The 21,707-nt window shown below is 40.2% G+C and overlaps 2 protein-coding genes across 2 annotated transcripts in view; both read left to right on the forward strand.

Moving 5' to 3' along the window:
• IL13RA1 (interleukin 13 receptor subunit alpha 1) overlaps positions 1–21,707 on the forward strand; it is a 241,844-nt gene that overhangs the window by 91,844 nt on the left and 128,293 nt on the right. The window contains exon 2 of the mRNA XM_085607889.1: positions 1,064–1,200. Within this exon, the coding sequence (XP_085464015.1) occupies positions 1,064–1,200 (137 nt within the window). The remainder of the gene's footprint in view (positions 1–1,063; positions 1,201–21,707) is intronic.
• LOC146829253 (uncharacterized) lies at positions 6,834–15,695 on the forward strand. The gene is made up of 2 exons (XM_085606670.1): positions 6,834–8,199; positions 10,546–15,695. The coding sequence occupies exon 2, from the start codon at positions 11,067–11,069 to the stop codon at positions 13,557–13,559; it is 2,493 nt and encodes an 830-aa protein (XP_085462796.1). The 5' UTR covers positions 6,834–8,199; positions 10,546–11,066; the 3' UTR covers positions 13,560–15,695.

A 21,707-nucleotide genomic window follows, 5' to 3' on the forward strand; every position in this document is an offset into this window, starting at 1 on the left:
ACAAAATGTGTATTCTGCTCCCCATTTAGCTGATCTGTCTAATGATGAAGACAGATACTAAGGCAGAGCAGGGCTGTAATGGAAAACCAAAGCAGCCCTAGCAAAATGCTCAAGCCAGCCTGCTCCCTTCAGCTCACGCAGTCTCTCTCTTTATTTATATATTCTGTCTCTTCTCTCCTCTCTCTCTTCTCCATCTCTGATCACTTTTTCTCCTCCTTCCCTCTCCCTATCCCCCTTTCTCTTTTTCTGTCTCTTGAAGCCTGTATGTGCCTTCTGCAATTAACCTTGGGTATTTGGGGTAAGTGACAGAGGCACCAGGAGAGCCACCCTGCACTAAAAACTGGCCTCCAGGGACGCCAGCCCACCGGGGGGATGCCTGGTGGAATAAAAGGCCTGCCTGGTCCTGGCGAGGAATGCCTGCCAAGTTTTCCAGCCTAATGGGCTTAATGTCGGGCAAAACCATCCATGGCAGCTGAGCCAGAGCAATACCAATAGTTGATTTTAAAACAAAAGCTTGATCCATCACATTTATGTTCTTCTGAGCAGAGTACTGTATCATACCTTTCACATGCCACTCCCCCTATGATATGATTTACTTTCCTGGCCACTTACTTGAATATCCATGCCACCAGGCACACCACAGTGTGTTTGTCTCTTTCTGCATAACGTGTTAGTTATTCACCCTGTGCTAGTTGTTCTTACCTTTCGCCTTTACGTGCTGCAGGCATGTTGCAATTATAAGTCTATGCTGCCTATGCACTCATATATGCACATAGATTGAAAGCTCTCGTGTCTCTCATTTTGCCATCCTTTCACGTTTAGCAATGCTAGTGAATCAGCAGTTCTTGCATGTGATTTGACCTTATACATACATTTAGATGTAAGAAACAAAATAGTTGATTTCCTAATTGTCAGATTTAAATGTTATTGTGTACCATGGAATATACTATCTAGTTGTATTGTCAATTTTCAATGAAACTTACTCAAAGCAAAGAGTGTGATGGGAATGTAATGACCTTTAACTGTCAGAATAACATATAAATATGATGTTTTTTTTGCACAGAAATCCCCCCTCCTGAAAACCTTAAGGTTGAGCTTGTGAACATGTTTGTTGTGAACTGGACTTGGGACCATCCAAAAAACCTTACCAGTAATACGACCTGTGAATTGAAATATGAAAGTGTGCTAAATAGTAAAAAGGTAAGATGAGCTATTCTATACTTTATCACACATTGAGTATGAATCGAACACACTCACGTCTTCATCAATGGCCTAAATCAATTATGCACTCAAGCATATAAAAAGTGATGAATGGAAGGAACCCTTGAATTAATCACAGCCCCTGGTAATTTTGCTCAAGATGCATAGGAAATCCATGGCTTGGGATGCAGCCTGAGCAATTACCAGTGCTGAGATTAATTCAAGCATTCTATTCATAACTGTTTTATATACTTACTGTATCGCCCTAAGTATATATTTTTTTGTTTGCAGAGTTTATATAGCGTGAACTTGACCCGAATCGGGTATCAGAGCGCTTTATATAGCACCAGTTACGTTACATGAAGACTCACATTCATTTTGGTTAGGCACGGGTATGCCTGGACATGGGTTCCATTCTCGCTGTGTCACTAGAACCAAGCTGTACCCGGCTGATGAGCTGGTAACTAGGGCAAAACCAGCCCTAGGTTGCTTGTGTTCGGTTTCAGGAAAGACCTGGCTTGGCAGTTCAGGCTGGACTGTTCCTACTGGAGCAGGGTGAAAACTGATTTGCATGTAGCTGAGTCCAAACTGACGTGGCGTGGTATGCAGAATAAAAAGGGATTGGGATGCTGCCCAAGTGATTACCAGTGGCTGGGATCAATTCAAGCATTCCATCCATCACTGTTTTGTATACTTAATTCATTTATGCAACTATTTATTACTACAAAAAAACTAAATAAATGATTCTGTTGTGTGTTAGCATTTCCATGATACAAGAACGTTTACTAGTTTGTATACAATTTAGAATTTTTCCTTGCATGCAAAGTGAATTTCATGTGTGTGCGTACTGTGCATTTCTTGCATAATTCATTCTTGCATACATGTTGCTTATGTGGGTTTCAGTGCAAATACAATACCAAAAAAAATATCATGCAGGTTAAATGATGTAGCATTTTCAAGGTGTTTTAATACTATGTCTCTGGTGGCTGTTTGGCAGACTGATTACTCCATCTCAACGGCTATAGAATACATGGTCTGAAAAGCTCAAGCCAGCCCATTTGATTTTGAGTCGGGTGGACTGCAAATTGTACTTCGATGATGTAAGGCCCTATGGAGTAGGAGCCATCAGAAGCCAGCTATTCGTCTGCCCTATTTAGAGTGGATGTTTAGATGGCTTATTATTGTCCATCATTACCAGGTGTATCTTGGTGATGAATGACAGTAAAAAAAGAAAAAGGACCCCCATTCAGTGGGAGAAAACTCCATGGTGTGCTGGTCATTAGTTTTTTATTTTTCAAAAACAAATTCCTGCTTTGGAAGTGTGTTTCTGAAAAATAAAAAACTTTGGAAAAGTTGGATGGACAGCTGTCATGTTTGTCTGTCAAACGTTTCCTGCGTTGACAGGAACCGTCATGATGGCGATTCCTGCCAATGTATAGAGATATACGTGGGGCCAACGGATATCTATATTCCTGGTGGGAGGGAGTGAAGGCAGAGTGACAGGTGTAAAGTCCTCCACCACATTGCCTTTATTCCTTCTGCCAAACCATAAATCAGACCCTCTGTGATGTCTGGCACAATGGGTGAAAGAAGATGGGTTGGTATGCTACCCCGAGGGATTGCCTTTGGTTAGACTATTTGTAAGCATTCCTCCATCACCTCTTCGGTGTTTGCTCGCCAGTACCATGCCTGGAAACCTGAAACTGATGCAGCTTTCCATGCCAGTACTGCCAATGTCTGAATTAAAAACAAATAGTACATTTTCACCCAATCAAAGAGTACTTCACTAGGTGCAGATCTACCATTTATTTGGCAAACTTGTCTATAGATATATATATATATATATATATATATATATATATATTACCTACTGGCGGTCGCCAGTAGGTAGTTATAGTTAGGACCCTGTTTCCATAGGAAAACCGCAACATTCTATTTTGAATAACTTTGGCGCCGGTTGACGAATCCTCGCGAATTTTTCAAAATAGGTGGGGCGCTACGCTCCGCTCCTACCCTGAAAGTCTCGGGGGGATTCGTCAAGCGGGGGCTGAGATAAAAGGGAGGTCCCAAAACGCGTTTTTCCCATGCATTTTTCCATAGGACCTTTAGACACAGCTACAGCCCGAACGGCTGAACAGAGTTACTTGAAATTTGGCAGAGAGGTTGTCCTCAGGTCAAGGAAGTGCCTTTTGTAGGTCTGGTGTAAATCTGTTCAGTAGTTCCTGAGAAAATAGCATTTAAATCAATATATATATCTGTGGCAGCTTACGGTGCGCTTACCGTGCGCTTACGGTAAGCTTACCGTACGCGTACGGTGACGTGCGCGAGCGTGATTCTGATTGGCTGTCAGATCTTAGTAAACATTCGAATCGGTCGAAACCAGGAAGCGGCGGCCGCCATTTTGTGTGTTTCACACAGAAAAAAAAAGGGTGATAACTTGAAAAGGGGGCAAGGAGGAGAGTTACAGACCCCCTAACATTTGAAAGGGGGTCAAAGAAGGACAGAAAAGTACAAAAAAAACATTTATTAATTTAAAAAAAAATCGCGGGGTACACGTACGGTAAGCTTACGGTGAGCTTACCGTACACGTACGGTAGAAAAAAATAAATAAAAAAAGAAATAAAATTCAGATTTAAGTGTTTAGATATTAGGGGGCTCTAAAAAGAGCCGTTGTGTTTATGAAGTGATTTTTTAGTGGTACCTACAAGTAAGTACCGATGCAGAGTCTAAGGTTCAAGAGGAAGACTCTGTTCCCTTCATCAGTGAAGTGTACACCATCTCCTCTATAAATGTCTTGCATGTCGTAACGCAAGTTGTTGTGGTAAATGGAACCCATACCATAGTCTCGGAGGAAAGCAGAAACAGATTTGTTGACGTGCTTTCTTGCTTTGTCAATCTGTGGACAGAAATGATTGGGCCAGTTCCATTTTTGCCTTTGGCATATGTTAGAAAACACAAAGGCAGTTTTAGGGAAAAGTGAAAACAGTTGTGCAAAGGTCTCCTTCATAAGCATTTCCAGACCTACCCCAGTCAAAGTGCCTAGGTCATTGCCACCACAGTGCACTATTATGAGGTCAGGGTGTTGGATTTGCATGAAGGATTTCACCAATGGCATCAATTGGTGCCACTTTAACCCTCTCTGACCAATCCATTTAATGTCTACATTTGGTAAAGCAAGGTCTCTCACCATATCTGTTTTCTCTGCATACTTTTCACTCCAGAAGACATAGCTGTGCCCTACAATCCACACTGTGAACATCTTCAAAGGAGAACTGGATGCACTCAGGAGGTGTAATTCAGTAGAATGGTAAAAAGAAATGAAAGACAGTTTGGAAATGGAGGCATACATATTTTTTTTTTTTTAAACTGTTTGGCTGTTTCATACCATTCTAGAATAAAAACTAGGCTGTATGTGTAAATTTATAGAAGCATGTTTTGTATTGGTACAGAAAAATGTGTTACCAAAGAACAGTACTATGGATTTGCTGTTAGGTTTGAAAAGTCAAGCACTCCTGCTCTTTGGAAATGAAACATTGTTTGGTGAACTTCTGACCTGACTCTACACAGCAGTGTTTCAAGGGCTGTTGCTATGGTAGCAGGCAGAAGTCAAGTTGGGGGAAGGGTACTAGGCAGAAGTCAAGTTGGGGGAAGGGTACTTTTGGAAAAGGGTTGGTTTTCAACCAATAGAAATGTGTGATTACATTTGAAAAAAAGGGGGAAGCACTGAGATTTGAAATTAACATGTATATGTGTGGAAAAAGAGAGGGAAAGTTTGCCATTATCTGGTTCTGCTTAGAGGAGAGAGGTGTACAGAAGAGAGATCCTGGCTCTGATAATCTGCTGTTTGAGTGCCACATTGCTTTCACAACTAACTAATTTTAAAGGTGAGTTTAGAGTTTGAGAGGGGATGTATATGGTAAATTAAGAAATGAATAATAGAATTGAAATTCCTTTTGTTGAAGTTGTGTTTATTATTTTCTGTTTTGGGAGAAATTTAAATGTGAGGAACATGTAAAATAATATGGACTAAGTTTTCACGAAAATTTAAGGTGTACTGGTAAAAATAAGGAATACTTTAAGGGTTTGAGGTTGCACTCAGTAATGCAAATACATTCAGCATCAGTGAGGCTGGTTGCCCTTGCTGGAGTGTAGTGAGTCACCCAGATTACACATGTTGCTGGTCTCAGAAAGCTGTTTGGTATTGCTCTGGTGATTTTACATTTGCATTAGATGGAAAGGGGGAGGTTTTTTTTATGCAGAAGCAGACTCTTAGCACACAGCCAGCTGCTTATCCTGTGGAATCATGCATAGTATTCACAACCGAGTGGGGTTTGAGGTTTCAGTCAGTAATGCAAATACATTCAGCATCACTAAGGCTGGTTGCCCTTGCTGGAGTGTAGTCAGTCACCCAGGTTACACATGGTGCTGGTCTGAAAAAGCAGTTTGGACATGTGCTTTTATCAGAATCTGAAAAGTGGATTCCTAATGTGTCAGTCTGTAAAAGTGTTTATCACTTGCCAAAAAAAAGAGTAGTAAGTGTGCTTTCAAATTGGCAAAGAAATTTCGTTTTGTGACTATTGTGAAAACATGACTCTGTGTGCAAATAGGAATTACAGGCAGAGATTTATTGCGTATTGCTCTGGTGATTTTACATTTGCATTAGATGTAAAGGGGGAGCCATTTTTTTGTATGCAGAAGCAGACTCTTAGCACACAGCCAGCTGCTTATCCTGTGGAATCATGCATAGTATTTACAACCGAGTGGGGTTTGAGGTTTCAGTCAGTAATGCAAATACATTCAGCATCACTAAGGCTGGTTGCCCTTGCTGGAGTGTAGTCAGTCACCCAGGTTACACATGGTGCTGATCTGAAAAAAGCAGTTTGGACATGTGCTTTTATCAGAATCTGAAAAGTGGATTCATAATGTGTCAGTCTGTAAAAGTGTTTATCACTTGCCAAAAAAAAGAGTAGTAAGTGTGCTTTCAAATTGGCAAAGAAATTTCGTTTTGTGACTAATGTGAAAACATGACTCTGTGTGTAAATAGGAGTTACAGGCAGAGATTTATTGCGTATTGCTCGGGTGATTTTACATTTGTATTAGATGGAAAGGGGGAGCCATTTTTTTGTGCAGAAGCAGACTCTTAGCACACAGCCAGCTGGTTATCCTGTGGAATCATGGATAGTATTCACAACCGAGTGGGGTTTGAGGTTTCAGTCAGTAATGCAAATACATTCAGCATCACTAAGGCTGGTTGCCCTTGCTGGAGTGTAGTCAGTCACCCAGGTTACACATGGTGCTGGTCTGAAAAAGCAGTTTGGACATGTGCTTTTATCAGAATCTGAAAAGTGGATTCATAATGTGTCAGTCTGTAAAAGTGTTTATCACTTGCCAAAAAAAAAGAGTAGTAAGTGTGCTTTCAAATTGGCAAAGAAATTTCGTTTTGTGACTAATGTGAAAACATGACTGTGTGTAAATAGGAATTACAGGCAGAGATTTATTGCGTATTGCTCTGGTGATTTTACATTTGCATTAGATGGAAAGGGGGAGCCATTTTTTTGTATGCAGAAGCAGACTCTTAGCACACACCCAGCTGCTTATCCTGTGGAATCATGCACAGTATTCACAACTGAGTGGGGTTTGAGGTTTCAGTCAGTAATGCAAATACATTCAGCATCACTAAGGCTGGTTGCCCTTGCTGGAGTGTAGTCAGTCACCCAGGTTACACATGGTGCTGGTCTGAAAAAAGCAGTTTGGACATGTGCTTTTATCAGAATCTGAAAAGTGGATTCATAATGTATCAGTCTGTAAAAGTGTTTATCACTTGCCAAAAAAAAGAGTAGTAAGTGTGCTTTCAAATTGGCAAAGAAATTTCGTTTTGTGACTAATGTGAAAACATGACTCTGTGTGCAAATAGGAATTACAGGCAGAGATTTATTGCGTATTGCTCTGGTGATTTTACGTTTGCATTAGATGGAAAGGGGGAGCCATTTTTTTGTATGCAGAAGCAGACTCTTAGCACACACCCAGCTGCTTATCCTGTGGAATCATGCACAGTATTCACAACCGAGTGGGGTTTGAGGTTGCAGTCAGTAATGCAAATACATTCAGCAACACTAAGGCTGGTTGCCCTTGCTGGAGTGTAGTCAGTCACCCAGGTTACACATGGTGCTGGTCTGAAAAAGCTGTTTGGACATGTGCTTTTATCAGAATCTGAAAAGTGGATTCAAAATGTGTCAGACTGTAAAAGTACTTATCACTTGCCAAAAAAGTAGTAGAAAGTATGCTTTGCAATTGGCAAAGAAATTTCGTTTTCTGCCTAATTTCAAACCATGACTCTGTGTGCACACAGGAATTGTTTTTAGATATTTAATTTGTGATGGTGTTATTGTGATTTTCACTTGTAGGAAAGGGGTACATAGTATTTTAAGATTTGAAAAGATCATAAAAAATGTAGTAATATATTTAAATAAAGTAAAGGAATTTTTTTTTAGTTTTTTTCAGGTATTGCTGAAGAGCAGTGAACAAAATTTAAGATGCATACAAAATCCAGACTAAAGAAAGACCACAAAAAAAACCTATATTTGAAGACAACTGGAGGACCTAAGTTAGTTGGAGATGCTCATGTTGGGAAAAAGAACAAGTCTTCTGGTAAGCAGACAAAAGATTTTTTAAAGAACATCTTCAAAAAAAGGAAAAATGTACAAAATGTCTGTACTGGAAAGAATGTTTTCAATAGAAAAAAACAGGAAAAAATTGAGAATTTAGTTAATGCAAATATACCTTCTGCAACAACAAAGATTAACTTAAACAGAAAAACAGCGTTTAAAGAGATACGTAGAAAAATGTTTCAGAGAAGAGTTATGTCCAATTTGATAAAGGATGTGAAGAAATATAAGCAAAAGGCAAAATATTACAAGAGAAAAAAAGAAATTGAAGCCATTGCAGCAAAGGCATTAGAATTAAAGAGGAAACTATTCATTTTAATTTTGAATAGGATGCGTAATCAATCAATCAATCAATGACACTTATAAAGCGCGCTACATACCCGTAGGGTCTCAAGGCGCTGGGTGGGGGGGGGTGCCGCTACTGCTCGAACAGCCAGGTCTTCAGCTTCTTCCTGAAGGAGAGGTGGTCTTGGGTCAGGCGCAGGTCGGACGGGAGGGAGTTCCAGGTCTTGGCGGCCAGGTAGGAGAAGGACCTTCCTCCTGTAGTCGCTCTTCGGATGCGGGGGACGGCGGCGAGGGCGTGGTTGGCTGATCGGAGGTGGCGTTTGGGAGCGTAGAAGTTGACTCGGCTGTTGAGGTAGCTCGGGCCTTGGTCGTGTAGGGCTTTGTGTGCGTGGGTGAGGAGGCGGAAGGTGATTCTCTTGTTGACGGGGAGCCAGTGAAGGTCTCTCAGATGTCCGGAGATGTGGCTGGATCGTGGGATGTCGAGGATGAGTCTGGCTGAGGCGTTTTGGATCCGCTGGAGTCTCTTCTGGAGCTTGGCGGTGGTCCCGGCATAGAGGGCGTTGCCGTAGTCCAGTCGGCTGGTGACGAGGGCCTGGGTGACGGTCTTCCTGGTCTCTGTGGGGATCCACCAGAAGATCTTCCGTAGCATGCGTAGGATGTTGAAGCACGCCGAGGAGACGCTGTTGACTTGCCTGGTCATGGAGAGGGAGGAGTCCAGGATGAAGCCCAGGTTTCGTGCATGGTCTGTCGGTTTGGGTGCGGTGCCCAGGGCGGGAGGCCACCAGGAGTCGTCCCAGGCGGAGGGTGAGGAGCCCAGGATGAGGACCTCCGTCTTGTCCGAGTTCAGTTTCAGGCGGCTGGTCGTCATCCACTCGGCTACCTCTTTTATCCCTTCGTGCAGGTTGGCTCTGGCGGCGGCGGGGTTGTTGGTCAGGGAGAGGATCAGCTGGGTGTCGTCGGCGTAGGAGATTATGCTGAGGTGGTGTTTGCGTACGATGGCCGTGAGGGGGCTCATGTAGACGTTGAAGAGGGTGGGGCTCAGGGATGATCCTTGGGGGACGCCGCAGATGACTTCGGAGGCCTCTGACTTGTACGGTGGTAGGCGGACTCTCTGTGTTCTTCCGTCGAGGAAGGAGATGATCCATTCCAGCGCCTTGTCCTGGATTCCGATGTTGCTGAGGCGCCGTACTAGGGTGCGGTGGCAGACCGTGTCGAATGCCGCGGAGAGGTCTAGGAGGATGAGGGCCGCTGTTTCTCCCTTGTCCATCAGGGCTCGGATGTCATCGGTGGCGGCGATGAGGGCGGTCTCGGTGCTGTGTTTGGCTCGGAAGCCGGACTGTGAGGGGTCGAGGGATCCGTTCGTCTCGAGGAAGGCGGCCATCTGCTTGTTAACGGTCTTCTCGATGACTTTGGCTGGAAACGGGAGAAGCGAGATGGGGCGGTAATTCTTGAGGTCGGTGGGGTCCGCTGTTGGTTTCTTGAGTAGAGCGCTGAGTTCGGCGTGTTTCCAGCTTTCAGGGAAGATGGCGGTGTCGAAGGAGGTGTTGATGATGTCTCGCAGGTGGGGTGCGATGACAGCGTCGGCCTTGTTGAAGACGTGGTGAGGGCAGGGGTCGGTCGGTGATCCGGAGTGGATGGAGTTCATCATGCGGATGGTGTCTTCGGTGCTGATCGGGGTCCAGGCGTGGAGGGTGGTGGTGGGGGGGGGTGGCTGGTCGGTCGTGGTGTGCGTTGGTTGGTTGTTGAAGCTGCTGTGTATGTCCGTGATCTTGTTGTGGAAGTATGAGGCGAGGGAGTTGCAGAGGTCTTGCGATGGGGTGATGTCGTTGTTTCCTGCGCTGGGGTTGGAAAGCTCTTTCACGATGTTGAAGAGTTCCTTGCAGTTGTGTGCGTTGTTGTCCAACCGGTCCTTGAATGCTGTTTTCTTGGCGGCGCGGATCAGCTGGTGGTGTTTCCGGGTGGCAAGTTTGTAGGAGGTCCTGTTGTCCGGTGTCGGTTCCCTTTTCCAGACTTTCTCGAGGGCTCGGCAGTTCTTCTTGGAGCTCTTGAGTTCGTCGGTGAACCATGGGGCCTTCTTGCTGCCGGGTCTGCTAGGCGGGGTCCTCAGCGGGGCGAGTTCGTCCGCGCAGCTGCTGATCCACTTCGTGAGGTTGTCGGCGGCCTGGCTGGGGTTTGCTGAGCTGGCAGGAGGGTGATGGCTCAGGGAGGTGGCGAGCTGGTCTGCTGTGATCTTGTTCCAGCTTCTGCGGGCGGTCTGTTGCTGGTGTTGGTGGGTCGTCGTTCTCTTGAAGGTGAAGTGGACGCAGCTGTGGTCCGTCCATTGAAGCTCTGTGGCGTGGCTGAAGTCGATGTCTGTGCTGGATGAGAAGACGGCGTCGAGTGTGTGTCCGGCGAGGTGTACATTAGATAAAATGGTTAATGTACTGAAATCACAAAGCAAAAGGAAAAGAGTAGTGAACAGAACAAACTTTTGTAAAGTGTTTTTAGGAAAATGGATGCATAGTTCAAGTAGTGAACCTTTTTTTAATGAAGAGAGTTATTTTCAAAGTAATAGTTTGCTGCATGCAGTTGACACCAGAGGTCGTGCTTATGAAGTGAAAAATGGTTGCATAATGGAGAAGGAGATAATGGTTCCAAGAGATGAGGTACAAGTGATGGCGGATGAGGCTATGGGGAGACGTCCTAAAGCCCCAGTGTACACTTGGAATTGTAGTAGTATTTGCACTGTGTGTCAGGAATCTATTGATAAATTTCGTGAGTTTCTAAGAGAATATAGTAAAAAAAAGTGTAAAACAGAAGATTAAGGTGCTTCAAAGTCTAGATCCATGCAGAGTGAGAGATAATACTGGTTTGCAGGGTCATTCTCTGGCTTGTCTATCTAGAAAAGTGTGTAATAGTGTTTTCCATCATTTTAGGATGCTGGCTGTTCATCATACTGAAATGAGAAAGTTTGTGAGACGGTTGTATTTTGCTAAAAGTCCAGCAATAAAGTTAGATGAATTGAATAGGGCTCTGTTCCGTGGATCAGTATCAGATGTAGAGAAGGTTGTTGATGAAATTCAGTTTTGTTACTTTGGTCCTGAACAAAACAGTGCAGAAAAGGACACAGTAAATGAGGAAGAAGTGGAAGAGAATGTAGAACCCTCTGTAAGTAAGACATTTAATGATCACATAACAAAATTTGAAAAAATCTCTAATGAAAGACCAAATATTACTTGTATTTGTTGCCGCAGAACTCATTATAGAAAACAAACTAGGAATGTTGATCTCTACAGAAAGAGTGAAAATGAAGATAATTATAAGTGGAAAGATTTTGCCACATATATATTTCTAGAAAATTGTTTTGAATTGGGTGAAGATCAGCGTATTTGTAAATACTGTTACAACAAGTTAGAGGAAAATAGAATGCCGACCAGAGCTGTACATAATAATTTAGAATTGGATGTTATTCCTGCCGAACTTTCTGAATTAAATACATATGAGTCTATACTTATTCAATGTGTTCATCCGTTCCAGACCATAGTACGTATGGAGCCCAAAACTGGTAAATTACCTCCTTCAGATTTACTGAGAGGTTTAAAAGGTAGAGTGGTGTATTTGCCCTTGGATTTGAAAAAAAATATGGAAACTATTGATGCAGATACTTTGGAAACTGAACCATTAGTTATTCTGGTTAATGGTGTACCTACAAAGAATAAGAAGATTTGGCAGGAGCTGGTAGATGTACGGAAAGTACAAAGAGAAAATTTGTATTTGAAAAGGAATAACAAATGGTATGAATCAATTTATATAGAAGAAGAAGAAGAAGATTTACAAGAAGACACAGAAACACCAACTGGACAAATTGAAAAAGTGGACAAGTCAAAGGAAGAAGAAATTTATGAACATTTTAGCATACATCCTCTACATTCAAAAGAAGCTATGGGAGACAATATTGATCTGTTTGAGATGAAGAAAGCAAAAGGAACTCCCGTGAGTGTATGGGAGGAGAGCTTGGAAGCTCGATGTTTTCCCCAGCTGTTTCCTAAAGGAAAAGGAGGACGATACGATGAACGTCCAGAACAGATTCCAGCTTCTGAGTATCGGACTACAAGACTATATGCAGAAGATCCCAGATTTCGACAAAGTATTCCTTATTTGTTCCATCTTTTATTTGAAAGCGACTTGTCTGCATTATCATATGCAGTAAATCACATTTTAAAAAGTGGAGTACATTTACAAAATGTGTCTGCTAAGGATTTTATGGAGAAAGTGCAGCACCGAGATGATCATTTGGAAACACAACTGATCAATCTGATGGCTTGTCAGCGTGGGACAAATGAATATTGGTACCGACGCCATGGTGAATTAAAATGCATGTTACGGAATTTAGGAACACCAACATGGTTCCTTACCCTAAGCTGTGCCGAGTACGCTTGGGATGATTTACTGGATTTTCTACGAGAGGCAAATTCAAACATTAAAAACATCGAATACAAGACAGCAGGAGAACTGTGCTCATTGGATCCGGTTAATGTTTGCAGATATTTCAATCATAGATTTGAGGCTATGATGTCCTTCATCTGCAATAAAAAAAATCCACCTCTTGGAGAAGTAGTGGATTTCTTTTGGAGAAAAGAGTACCAGGCAAGAGGTGCTCCTCATATTCATATGCTGTTGTGGATCAAGGATGCCCCAAAGTTTGGAACAGATACTGATGAAGCAGTGTTATCTTACATTGAAGAATATGCAACATGTGCTATACCAAAAAGCACAGAAGAGAAAAAGTTAAAGGAGCAAGTTTTACGTTTTCAAAGTCATCGGTGTGGAAAATACTGTCGACGGAAATACAAGAGCAAAGAAAAATACTACACTAAATGTCGATTTGGATTTCCTAGACCTGTTCTTTCAAATGGAAGAGTAAACAGTTTTATGTCATCTGTGAGACATACTATCACAAGAAAATCACCTAAGAATACCTACAACCTAAAAAGAAAAGAAGAATCAAAAAATATAAATGACTACAACCCAGTCATTTTATCCATGTGGAATGCTAACATGGATATACAGTATGTAGCTGACAATTCCATTGCTGTTGCTCGATATGTAACGTCTTACATTACTAAATCTGAAAAAACTGAATTGAAAGAAATGTGGGAAGAGATTTCTCACGAGAAGACTGTCAGTAAGAAGCTGTACAGTTTCAGTTTAAATATGTTATCGCATCGAGAAATTGGATCCTACGAATGTTCAGATAGGTTATCTTCTGCAAGTCTCTACTCGAAATCAAGAAGAATAATTTGGGCAAGTTTAGGCCTTGCAGCAATGAGAAATCGGGTACTGAAATCTGTTGGAGAAATTGAATATTTGGCCGAGAATGACCCAGAAAGTACAGATATTTTGAAATCAAACATGTTGGACACATATTAACCAAAAAGAAGTCATCATCTGGAGAACATGTGTCTCTATGAAGTGCTGCAGAACTACATTTATTCACGGAAAGCCGCAGAAGACATCAACAATGGAAAATATAAAGTCATTGGTGAGGAAGGATGTTTGGTGAAGCAAACAAAAGGAAGTTTGATAAATCACAGGAAGCTGAGTTGCGACACTACTGACAAAAAGGAATTTTACTACTTGGCTCTTTTACAGCTGTTTAAACCATGGCGTACAGAGGATGAACTACTGGGAGAATTTCAAAGCTATGAAGATTCATTTAATGCTTGCAAAGACAGCATACAATGCAGTACATTCACAACTTATCTGCAAATGTTAAATGAAGAAATTGAACAGGAAACTACAATTGCAGCAGAAGTAGCTAGAGACAGTTCTCAAGACAGCCAAAGTTCAGGAACACTCAGTCAAGATCCCCTAGGACAACCAATCGTTGAAAATGAAGCATCAATAGCCATGAATGAAGTGGAAACGGCTATGAATCAAGCTCAAGAAGAATTTATAGACTTACAAAATTTGGAAAGACAACTGAATGAAGTGCAGCATCAAATTTATGAAGAGATCAGAAACAAAATTGATCACGGATTTCTACATGAAAAAAAAGAGTGCTCATGCACATCATTTCATCCAATCAGGATGTATGTAAGCGGACAAGCTGGAACTGGAAAAAGTTTCCTAATAAAAGTCATCAGAAGCTACCTACAGCAAAAAACGGATTCTACTTTGTCTTGTGTGGTTACTGCTCCAACTGGGTTAGCAGCCTATAACATAAAAGGAATTACCTTACATCGCTTGCTAATGTTACCAGTGGAGCATGAGAACAAAATACAATACAACAAGCTAACTGGAGAAGCATGCTTGGAAGTTTCAAGAGTATTGAAGAAGAAGATGCAAGTTCTCATTATTGATGAGGTGAGCATGGTATCTAACTTAATGCTTGCCTTTGTGCATTTAAGAATGCAGCAAATTCTAAGGACAGACTATGATGTGTTATTTGGTGGAAAACATGTCATAGTTTTTGGGGATCTTCTACAACTTACTCCAGTTAAAAGACAACCAGTGTTTAATACTGTGACAAATGAAGACACAAAGAAGTCATTGGGAAGCATCGGTAATGCAAACATTTGGTCCTTCTTTGAGTACAAGGAACTAACTACTAATATGAGGCAAGCAAACGATGAAGAATATGGAAGTATTATGAAAGATATCAGAATTGGACTACTCACAGAAGTTGGCAAAAAAGCATTACAGAGTCGGCTGCTACATAATTTATTTCCAAAGGAAGAAATAGTTGCAGAGAAGATATACAAGAACATTGCAGAAAAGAAAAGTGTCATCTGCTTAATGCCCACTCTACGTGAATGCTCAATATTCAATGAGGAGCTTTTAAAATTGGAAAAGGAAGATATCAGGAAATTGGAAGCAGTGGACAAAATTGAGGATGGAAGAATTACTATCACATTAACAGGCACACTGAAAAATAAATTGGATTCACTAGAGAAGAACATTTCCAAAACAGCTGGATTAGAAAAAAATCTATATGTTTGCATGAACTGTAGAGTATTTTTAAGGAGAAATTTGGATGTTGAAAAAGGTTTAGTTAATGGAGCTATGGGAAGAGTTGTGGGTTTTATTAATTTTCAGAAAAAAGATGGAATTGAATGTTTAAAAATAAAATTTGATCAGATAGAAGAAGTTAAAGACATTTGTCGTTGTTCAGTTTGTTTCATGCTTGTGAAAGACTTATATGTACGTAGGAAGCAGTTTCCGTTTTCGCTAGCATATGCTGTAACTATTCACAAGTCTCAAGGATTGACTGTAGATTGTGCTTTTGTGAACATTGGTTCAACTGTGTTCAAAGAAGGTATGGCTTATGTAGCTTTGTCACGAGTGAAAACATTATCTGGTTTATTCATGATAGACTTTGATGACTCAAAAGTTAGTGCTGATACAAATTGTGTAAAGGAGTATAATAGATTAAGAAGAACCTATGCTCCTCATTTAGGTCAGTATCCTGTGTTGGAGAAACGTGTAGTTTCTCGTAAAAGGAGAAATGAGAATATCTGTAATGAAGATGTAGAGAGGAGGAAAAAAAAGAGGAGTGATGTAATTGCAAGCAAAAAGAAAAAGGAAAATGAAGAACAGGGTGTAGGATGTCATTTTGAAAATAGCTCTGGTGTCAACTGCTACGCTAATGTAGTGCTGAATGTTGCATTTTATCTGGAAAGTGTGCAAGAGCAGATAATAGTAAATCAGGGAAAAAGATTCTGTTCTGAGTTGAGTCTCCTTTTTCAAAAGCTGAGTAATGATAAAACTCAAATAGAAAGTGCTACTGAAATTAGAAAACTTTTAGATGTATGTTCAGGACGAACACAGTTTTCTCAAAATGTACAGCAAGACGCACAGGAATTCTTGATGTTTTTTCTTCAGGTACTGGAAGAAGAAGGGGTTCCTATTGAAAATTTGTTTGGTCTCTCTTCTAAATGGGAACATAGTTGTGAAAACTGTTACAATATATGTGGCTCTAATGTTGATTCTGAAAGGTTTATTTATTTAACATTGCCAGAAAGTAAAACAGTCACTTTTGCTAAATTAGTTAAAGATGCTAATCATAGCATGGAATGCAGTGAGTGTAAATCTGAAATGTTTTCAACGTTAATTTTAAAGGGATACGGACAATATGTAATTTTAATGATGCAACGATGTAAAGCTGATGGTTCAAAATTAGATACTTTAATAAAGAAGTTTACAGGACAGCAATTATCAATTTCAGGAAAAACTTTTGTAACAGTTGCAATAATTTTCCATGAAGGACCTACTGTTACTTCTGGACATTACACAGTTTATCTTAAATGTGAAAAAGGCTGGACACTGTGTAATGATTCCCAATTGATTTTCAAGCAACGTTTGCCTTTTGATTTAGCAAATTCCTATCTAATCTTCCTGAAACCTAAATTTTAGAGAGACTTGGCAAGATGTGTACAAAACAATTTTACCATTTTATTGGATTACCATTGGAATTTTCAAAAAAAATGATTTTTCAAATTATCATTTGGCCTAATGGAAAGGTAACCAATTGTAATGTGGACTTTTTAAATTTTTAATGAAACTTTGGAAAACCAAAAATTTAGACAAAATCGGTAACATCTGCACAATTTAAATTTTGGAATTTTATTGGATTACCATTGGAAATTTAATCAAAAAAGAATTTTAAAATTACTATTTGGCCTAAAGGAAATGGAACCAGATGTATTGTGGAGTTATTTGAGATATATTTTTGTGATTATACTTCTGAAACAAAAATGTCAGACGGTATTTTAAAGAAATAAGTATTGATATTAGTTGATATTTTTTTAGAATATTATGCATTTCTATAATGTTATGTTTAAGTTAAAAGAGATTCTGGGCTTTTTTTTATACAATCTTTGAGATTGTTATTTTTTTTTTGCCCGCTGTTAAATGATGAATGCAATTGCTTTCACAATTTATAGTGAAATGCAATATATTCTGAAAACAGCAAAAAAAAGGCAAAACATTTTTTGGGAAAAATATGTAAATACGTGTACTGTGTAATATATTGATTTATTAAATATTAATACTTTTTTCTTTTTTTTCAGATTGTGAAAGAAAATTTTAAAAAAAAACCAACCATTTTTTCAAGTAATTTCAATTACATTTTAATTAAAAATTAAATTGTTGGGTGGGACAGGTAACTGAGAAATTAGAAGGTCTCTTTCTTCCACTTTATCTCAAAAAGATTTTTAGTATTTAGTTATTAATTCCTCAAGGATCTTGAGATGTGGTAATTGATTTTTAGTGTTTTTAAAAAAAAAAAAAAAGTTTTAAATAAAAAATAAAAAAAAGTTGAGAGGTAAGGTTGGCTCTTAAAAGAGCCGTTGTGTTCATGCAGGGACAGAGGAAAGGAAGTATGGGAACATTAGCTGGTTGGACATTTGTGCTGATCTATTCTGTTGTTAATAAGGGAAACACTGGTCTCCCTATGAACAATTAGATCATGGCAAAATGAACACCGCATAGTAACCCTACCAAACCGAGGGTTCATTTCCAGAGGTTCAGAAAAAGGTGAATGTGCCCCCACAGATGAAGGGCTCTGCTGAGCTTCCGAAGAAGGACTCGGCTGAGCTGCTGTGGATGTGCTTGCTCGACTTACTGAAGGGTTGCCCCTAGTATGTCGTGCATGTGTCCTAGGATGCACATCCTCAAGGTGTCTCAACATAGTGTGATTCCCAAAGGAATACTTCTTGTTGGGATTACCTCGCGAAAGTACACGCTGGCACAGCTTGCAAGTCACCAAGGCAGCATTGACTTTTTTCTCACCCTCTGGAAAACTGAAATACTCCCATATGAAAGAGCTCTTCTGTTTCCTCTTTCTCTGCCTGATGGTGGTGCTGCTAGCCTCACTCTCAGCAGAAGAGTGCTGTTCTGCCATCGTATCACAAAGACAAGTCAGCTCCTTCTCCTAAGGGATCACAAGCAGAAATGAGGGGAATGGGTGTGGTGTAGGAGAGTTCTAGAACTGAAAGTAGTTTCAACCAATCAAAAGTTGTGTTTCATGATCACATGACCCACCGTGCGCGTACGTTACGCTTACGTTACGCTTACGGTGCGCTTACGGTAAAAGTGCGCATGCGCGTAAAAAAGACGCGCGCATGCGCAAAAGAGTCACTCTACAACACTTCCGCGTAACGTGCGCGTGTAGCGTACACGCCTACGTGCCCCACGCACAGTACGTGCGGCTACGCAAATTGCGTAACTATACGCAAACAGAGTAGATAAATTACGGACATTGCGTAAACCGTACGCTTACCGTACGCTTACCATACGCGCAATAAAAAAATATATATATATATTTTCTATGTTATACTAATATATCTTACCTGTTTGGTAAAAGAAAAAAGAGAAAACTTGATATATTGCATATTTTTTTTTAAAAAAACATAGTGTTTTAAGAGAATAAAAAGTTTTTTAAAAACTTGTTTTTTTTAAAAAAAAAACACACATTTAAGATAAGAATTTATAATAAAAAAATCATACAAAATCAATAAAAAAAAATATGGGAATCACATATGTTATAGGTAAGAATTAGCATTTAAAAAACCATACAAATTCACTGAAAAAACCATGGGTTTCACACACGTTATAATTAGAAATTAGCATTTAAAAAACCTTGCAAATTCACTGAAAAAACCATAGGTTTCACACATGTTATAGTTTGGGATTAGCATTTAAAAAACCTTGCAAATTCACTGAAAAAAACATAGGTTTCACACATGTTATAGTTAGGAATTAGCATTTAAAAAACCTTGCAAATTCAGTGAAAAAACCATAGGTTTCACACACGTTATAGTTAGCTGGACATTTCACTCGTAAAAAACCAATGAAATTTCCCCGTTATAGTTAGTTAAGCTAACTATAACTCGCGCGCCCGCAATGCACTGCTGATGACGTCACATATTACATCACTCATGACATGGTCAGTGACAACACTGATGACATCACTGATGACATCTCAAATGACATCACTGATGACATCACTGATGACTTCATCCATGTGATGGAGTGGCAGATCTCCTCTCACCCTAATATAACCTTTGATACACACATTCAAAAATAGAGACTGAAATTTTTAAAAAAAAGGACATACCAATACCAATTACAACAACCTCTTCAATAATTCTAAGAACCACATAAACATCCACTCATTCACCAACAGTCCTGTACAGTCACTCATTCGTGTACTCACACATCATATGTACTCATACACCAATACATCATGTGACAGAATGCCACTCATCCACAGAGTTACTGACACATATAGTCACTCATGAAAAAAAGAAAGAAACATACATTTACTTGCATATACAGTTATACACACACCACCACACTTACTTCTACAGAAACTTACACATACTTAGTCTTTTAAACAATCACTTATAGAAAAACATACTTATTCATACAGGAACTCTTTCAATCTCTCACTCTCACATATACTCACTTATATACACCAATAGTCACATATACTAGTTTAAAACATATGTAGTTACTCATAAAGACACTATTGAGACAGCCATTCACTCACTAACACACCCATACACACACTCTTCCACCCATACAGTCCTGCACATATGCTGTCTTCAACACATACAAACAGTGAGTCACTCATTCATGCACCTATGCACTACGTAATACCCCCCACCGAACCATATAGACACTGATACTCAAAAAACCAACTAATAACCTATATAGACACTCATGTAGCTACTCACCAACCCATGCAGCCACTTATACACAAAGTGAGAGACTGATACAGATATTTACATATTTAAACATTACTCACTAAGCCATGTATTCACTATGATACACTTAATCAGTCAGTTACACAATCAATTTTTCAAAAACAAATCATCCATTTAGACACTTATATACCCATTTATTCTTCCATCGACCTTGAGATATACATATATAAAACATATTTAATTTTCAGAAAAACACACATTCACTGGATGATGTCATCAGTGATGTCATCAGTGATGTCATTTGAGATGCCATCAGTGATGTCATCAGTGATGTCACTGACCATGTCATGAGTGATGTAATATGTGACGTCATCAGCAGTGCATTGCGGGCGCGCGAGTTATAGTTAGCTTAACTAACTATAACGGGGAAATTTCATTGGTTTTTTACGAGTGAAATGTCCAGCTAACTATAACGTGTGTGAAACCTATGGTTTTTTCACTGAATTTGCAAGGTTTTTTAAATGCTAATTCCTAACTATAACGTGTGTGAAACCCATGGTTTTTTCAGTGAATATCTATATATATATATATATATATAGATATTCACTGAAAAAACCATAGGTTTCACACATGTTATAGTTAGGTGGATATTTCACTCATAAAAAAACAATGAAATTCCCCCGTTATAGTTACTTCAGATAACTATAACTCGCGCGCCTGCAATCCTCTGCTCATGACGTCACATATTACATCACTCATGACATGGTCAGTGGCATCACTCTTGACATCACTGATGACATCATCCTTGTGATAGAGTGGTGGTCGCGCGAGTTATAGTTATCTGAAGTAACTATAACGGGAGAATTTCATTGGTTTTTTACGAGTGAAATATCCACCTAACTATAACATGTGTGAAACCTATGGTTTTTTTAAGTGAATATATATATATATATATATATCAAAGCTCCAAGATTGCCCCCTAGGCATAGATGCACTCCACACCAGGTAGCAGTAAGCAATTTATTGGTAAAGAACAGCAATAGTATGCCAATTCGTAATTCCAGCTTCTTGTCGTCGAATTGCCTGACGCGTTTCAGTGCCTTTAGCACTTTCCTCAGAGGCTTGACAGTCTTGCAGGCACAGCAGAGCCACTGCCATTAAGTACACAGTTCCTACCCTCTGATGGGCTGCTCTATTGAGCAACGTGGCCTTATGGGTCATGTAGTCCGCAAATGAAATCCCAAATGGGCGCCTGGATTGTTAACTGGTGAAGAAAGTTTAAAACCCTCAAATGAGCCTCAGCATGCCGTTTTGTTCATTGATCCATGCCCGATGTCCCACACAGCAGCTCCTTATGATACGAAGCTCGTGGCCCCCAATTTAGCAGGGTGGTGCATCTATCGCGGCTGGGCTGCCGCGTAAATATCAAAGCTCCAAGATTGCCCACCAGGCATAGATGCACTCCACACCAGGTAGCAGTAAGCTATTTATTACTGTGTGGGACATTGGGCGTGGATCAATGAACAAAACGGCATGCTGAGGCTCATTTGAGGGCTTTAAACTTTTATCACCAGTTAACAATCCAGGCGCCCATTTGGGATTTCATTTGCGGACTACATGACCCATAAGGCCACGTTGCTCAATGGAGCAGCCCATCAGAGGGCGGCAACTGTGTACTTAATGGCAGTGGTTCTGCTGTGCCTGCAAGACTGTCGAGCCTCTGAGGAAAGTGCTAAAGGCACTGAAACGCGTCAGGCAATTCGACGACAAGAAGCTGGAATTACGAATTGGCATGCTGTTGCTGTTCTTTACCAATAAATGGCTTACTGCTACCTGGTGTGGAGTGCATCTATGCCTAGGGGGCAAT

This window comes from Triturus cristatus, chromosome 5_2, assembly GCF_964204655.1.
Source record: "Triturus cristatus chromosome 5_2, aTriCri1.1, whole genome shotgun sequence".
In the NCBI taxonomy this organism is placed as follows: domain Eukaryota; kingdom Metazoa; phylum Chordata; class Amphibia; order Caudata; family Salamandridae; genus Triturus; species Triturus cristatus.

Excerpts from the sequence above, each read along its gene's own strand:
- LOC146829253 (XM_085606670.1), top strand. The coding sequence starts at position 11,067 with ATGCTGGCTGTTCATCATACTGAAATGAGAAAGTTTGTGAGACGGTTG.